The sequence below is a fragment of the Pteropus medius genome, unplaced genomic scaffold, assembly GCF_902729225.1.
Source record: "Pteropus medius unplaced genomic scaffold, Ma_sr-lr_union100, whole genome shotgun sequence".
Taxonomy (NCBI): domain Eukaryota; kingdom Metazoa; phylum Chordata; class Mammalia; order Chiroptera; family Pteropodidae; genus Pteropus; species Pteropus medius.
In genome coordinates, this window is record NW_024351646.1 from 452,810 (window position 1) to 457,805 (window position 4,996).

At 52.6% G+C, this 4,996-nt stretch overlaps 1 protein-coding gene across 2 annotated transcripts in view; it reads right to left on the minus strand.

Moving 5' to 3' along the window:
* Positions 1-758: 758 nt before the first annotated feature.
* The window catches only part of GATA1 (GATA binding protein 1), a 7,048-nt gene continuing 2,810 nt past the window's right edge, over positions 759-4,996 (minus strand). The window contains exons 2-6 of one of the 2 annotated variants that reach the window (XM_039843743.1): positions 3,607-3,845; positions 2,742-3,119; positions 2,495-2,640; positions 1,885-2,010; positions 759-1,535 (exon numbers count right to left, since the gene is read on the minus strand). In XM_039843743.1, coding sequence (XP_039699677.1) covers positions 1,164-1,535; positions 1,885-2,010; positions 2,495-2,640; positions 2,742-3,119; positions 3,607-3,826 — 1,242 coding nt within the window. In that variant the 5' untranslated portion in view covers positions 3,827-3,845 and the 3' untranslated portion in view covers positions 759-1,163. Of the gene's footprint in view, positions 1,536-1,884; positions 2,011-2,494; positions 2,641-2,741; positions 3,120-3,606; positions 4,044-4,996 lie in introns of those variants that run through there. The other variant, XM_039843744.1, reaches the window with a different exon arrangement.

A 4,996-nucleotide genomic window follows, 5' to 3' on the forward strand; every position in this document is an offset into this window, starting at 1 on the left:
AGAATAGATTCTGCTTTGGGAGGAGCAATTCACCTAGATGAATAAGTATATTGGGGAGGGAGTTGGTACTGTGGGAGTTTCTCTATGGTGTCTAAATCCCCCCCATGACTATTTGTCCCTAATCTCCCCTGGATGCCATTTCCCACAGGGCTACCTGGTAGGCAGCTGGACCAAGGAGGAGAATCTAAGAGATGAGTGACAGGAAGACCCCATTTTGTTGAGGCCTGCTTTCCAGTCCCACCTTCCCTCCCATTCCTGTCCTGAGTATGTCTTCTGTCCCTTGGAAGGGGATCCCTAACTTACACCGCCTGAAACTACGTATGTTGATAACTCCACAAACAAGTATACAGAGCTGCTCACATTGTCAGCCACTCAGAGACACTGTGACATTGCATATGCCACATGATATGCTCACACACAAAGACTTGCACAGAGATACTGCCCTTTCCAGACCTACAAAGACATCCTGACATGCACATCCTCACAGTCACACTGTTACGTTGCCACACACTGTCATACGCATTCTTTAACATTTAAAAAATATTTATTGATCAAATTCTGTGCCCAGTACACACGTTGTCACTATCTCAAAACCATCCTGTGTTGTGCTCAATCACATGAACACAACCCCACACATTTCCTCAGCACATGATGTCGCACACAAACATCCATATCCTCATACAATCACCTGTGCCCAGCCTCTCACAGTCACCTGATGTCATGCACGCCATCTCTTGCAGCCTCACTCCCACGGTCACCACCATGCAGCACAATCAGCCAGTCTCTCACACTGTCTCTTACCATGTTGTGTGGATACACATGCCATCTCATACAACTCAGATCCTGTCACATGCAGTTTTGCATATACTGTTATAATTGCACATCATAACCCACTATTGTGAAGGGTCACACATGCCATCTCACACAGCCTCACATGGTCATCAAAGAATCACAGACACTATTCCACACCCTACCTACCATGGCTCTTTATTCAGTCCCACACAGACTCACCCCCAATTTTAGGACTTTGTTGGTTTTATTTTACAAAAGCTTTGAAGGTCCAGGCCGAGGGATATCTGGGGCCCAGAGGGTTGGGTTGTACTGACTGCTGACTATAGGAGGAGTGGGACCCCACCCCTGCCCTGAGGCCATGCTCAGTGCCCTTATGAGCTAAGTGGTGCCACCACAGTGGTGGTGGTAGTGGGAGGCATGGGGCCTGTGGGGAAGGAGCCTGTGGGCGAACCCAGTAGGGGCCCTGGGAAAGGCATAAGGTGGCTAACAGGCCCTGATAGTACTACGGGGCCCAGGCCTTGGTAGAGGTGGGCAGTACTGGGTGGGCCCAATGTCAAGCCTGAGGCCACCTCCCCACAATTCCCGCTACCACTGCCCCCAGCTACCACCATGAAGCCGCCAGGTGGTCCTTCAGCTGCTCCTGTACCTCCCAGACTTGACCCCCGCTTCTTTTTCCCTTTTCCAGATGCCTTGCGGTTTCGAGTCTGAATACCATCCTTCCGCATGGTCAGTGGTCGGTTCACCTGTCAAAAGGGAGCCGTGGACGTTTCCCAATTCCACATCTTTGCCTCCATGTCTCTGCTAGGGACACCTCTACCCCACTCCTTAAGAATAGGGAATTGGATCAAGGACTAGGGTTCTGGGTGTGGCACAGGTATTGTCCTAAGGAATCATGAAGTTTTGAGGCCCTGAGCTGGGGAAAGGATAGGGAAAGACTGCAGCTCATAGATTACCTGATTGATGGAGGGGAAGGGGAAGGAGATGGGGTGGAGAAGGGAAAGATGAGGTGGAAAGAGGAGGGAGGAGAATAACGGAGAAGGGAGGAAGAGGGAGAGGGAAGGAGGAGAAGGGGTTCCGAGGGGCAGGGCGCACCTGGTGCAGTTTGTAATAGAGGCCGCAAGCATTACACACAGGATCCCCGCTGGCATTTCTCCTCCACAGTGTCGTGGTGGTTGTCTGGCAGTTGGTGCACTGGGTACCTGCCCGTTTGCTGACAATCTAGGGGAAGTGAGAATGTGAGGATTAGTGCACTGGACTGTTCAGGACCCAAGAGGGTCAGGGTAAAGGCAGGGCTTCCTGTACTGGGTGCAGACTGTAGGTTCTGTATAGAGTGAGAACAGGGCCTCTTGTCCAGGATAGCGGCTTTCAGTATTGTATGTGGGACTATATCAGTAGTTCTCAACTTCGGAATCACTTGGGGAGTTAAAAACAATCCTGATGCCCAGGCAGCACCCCAGACCAATTAAATCAACACATCTAAGGGAGGGCCCCAAGGTGATCCCAGTGTGAAGCCAAGGATGAAAGCTCCTGTGCAGGGAGAGGGCGGGGTTCCTACTCGCAGCCTGTAAGGGTAGGTTGAGGATAGGCTCTCCTGTGCAAAGCTGTGTTTCTGTGTGGATAGGAAAGGGATACGGGGTGTGGGTTCTTCTAGAGCATGAGGACAGGGATCCCTGGGTAAGGGGAGGCAGGCCTGGGATCTTACCAAGCGCTTCTTGGGCCGGATGAGGGGCCTGTTCTGCCCATTCATCTTGTGATAGAGGCCACAGGCATTGCACAGATAGTGGCCTGTCCTGTCCCGCCGCCACAGTGGAGTGGCTGTTGCTCCGCAGTTCACACACTCCCTGGCCTCTGGTAAGATGGACAGAGAGGAAGAGGGACCAAGGCTCAGCCTAACTTTTCTTGGACCCCTCCCCCACCTCAGCCTCCCTGTCCCTTTTTGGGAACCTCACCACAGGTGGCCAGGGGCAGAGTTCCACGAAGCTTGGGGGAGGAATAGGCCGCTGGATTGAGGGGGCTCCCGGTGGGAGAAAAGAAGTTACTGGGAAAGTCAGGGCCCCCATAGGCACTGCTGGGGACAGGGATTGATGAAGGCAGTGCAGGTCCCAGTGTCAAGAGGTCCGGACTCAATCTCTCTGTCTTTAAGGTCTCCAGGAAGCTGCTGCTGACTTTCCCATCTGGATCTTCTGGGGCCTGGGGAGAGGAGTCCTCACGGGTGGGGCACACAGTCGAGGAAGGGTAGAGCCCGGTCTTGCTGTAGGCCCAGCTGGCATATGGTGAACCCCCTGGGATCCCGTCCATACAGTTGAGTAATGGGTACACCTGAAAGACTGTTGTAAGGGTAGGAATGGGAAGGAAGAAAGAAGAGGACAGAGCAGTCTAAAGCCATCCTGCTTTCACGCTGCAATGGTGTCGAACAGCCCCAACACGGTGGCCAACTTTCCAACCTTTCTATGGTTGCCAGAACAACTCTGGCCATTGGATGACCCCTGAATCCTGACCCCCACTGGTCACTCTGGCAACTGTAGTTGCCAGAGTGGGCTTTGAGGATGACTGTTGGGATTTGGAGCCCCATGGATTGTCTCTTGACAACTGGGGCCACTACCACCTACTTCCAACATTGCTTCCCAATGTGGCAGGTTGAGGAGTATGGGCATTCCCAAGTCTGGACTTAAGTAGAGGAAGTGATCAACACAGCCATGTGAAGGTTTCTGGCCATTTTCAAGACCTCCTTGTGGGATTCTGCCCTACCTAAGGGTGTCCATGGCAACCCATCAGCATGAAACCAGTGCCAGGATAGCCACCTAAAGGAGTTACCTGGGGAGTGTCTGTAGGCCTCAGCATCTCTGTAGTAGGCCAGAGCCGCAGCTGCAGCTGAGGTGGTGTTCTGGGCAGTGGAGGAGGCTGCTGCATCCAAGCCCTCTGGCCCAGAGGAGAAGAAGACCCCTGACTCTGGCGGTGAGGATACCAGGGCAGGGTCCACAAACTGGGGCAAGGGCTCAGAGGTCCCCAGGGCTCCCAGGCCAGAGAACTCCATGGGGCCTCTGCGGGTTGACCTGTGAGGACAGGAGGGATCCTCAGACACAAATCCTCCCCCTCCCCTCTTTATCCCTCTTCCCTCCTTGTTACTTCCTCCCACTCCATCCTCCCAAACTTTATATCTCTTCTTTCCATCTCCCTAGTTCCTTTCTCCTCTTCTTTCCTCCCTTCCCACTCCTCCCTCATTTCTCCCTGTTTTCTACTCTGTCCTCTCATTCCCCATCCTCCTTTCCTTTCCTATCCTCCTCTCCTTTCTCATTCTCTTCCTCCTCTTACCCCATTTCTTTCCTCCCTTCCCTCTCACACCCCCTTCTCATCCTTCCCCTTCTGCCATCATCATTTTGGTATTTAATAATATGTCGTACTGTTTAAGCATCGCAATCTTCGGCTGGCGCTTCATCATCATCGATGCGGCCTGGCGAATATTTCGTCATGTTTTCATCATATTTAGGTTTTCGATGTTCTTAGCATCATCCACATTACCTCTTTATTGCGCTCATCAACCATAAAGCCCTTCCGGTCAGATAATATGCACCGGATATATTTTAATATATCCCGTCATTTATGTCGTCACTCTCTTTAGCGATATCCATATTTTCATTTCTGTTAATCCATCGTCATCATAACCGCATCATCCATCATCGCCATCGCCGGTCATCTTGGCGGCTTATATTTATTTATCTCTTCGCCCCGGCTAATATCGCGCAAATAGGTCTGGTTTCTATGCATGTTCCATAACGCTGCCCCATCCTCCTCCCTCCCCTTCCCCCTCTAGAGGAGTCTGGGTAGGGCGGGCTAGGGTGCAGAATCAGAGTCCCTTGAACTACTTAGTCACCCCCCGGATCTTGGGGTTCACCTTCCTGTGCTCCCCAACTTCATCCCTATCTGTTGCATCTTGCCTTCTGACTTTCTCAGAAACCCATGGTTTCCGGCCTGACTCCCCCCTCCCCCATCTCCGTTGGGTCTGCAGACAGAGTTCCTCCCTGCTCCATGGGGGGGGTCAGTACCCCCACTGCTTATCTCTGCCATCCCCGCCCAACTTTTGAAATCACCCCAAGGCCACTGGCTTCCTCTGAGGAGGGGGACAGGTGGGAGGTGTTCCCTTTACCCATACCCTCTCCCCTGGGGAGGTCGGCCATAGTTCTGCTTTCGAGTTCCTTCAGTTCTC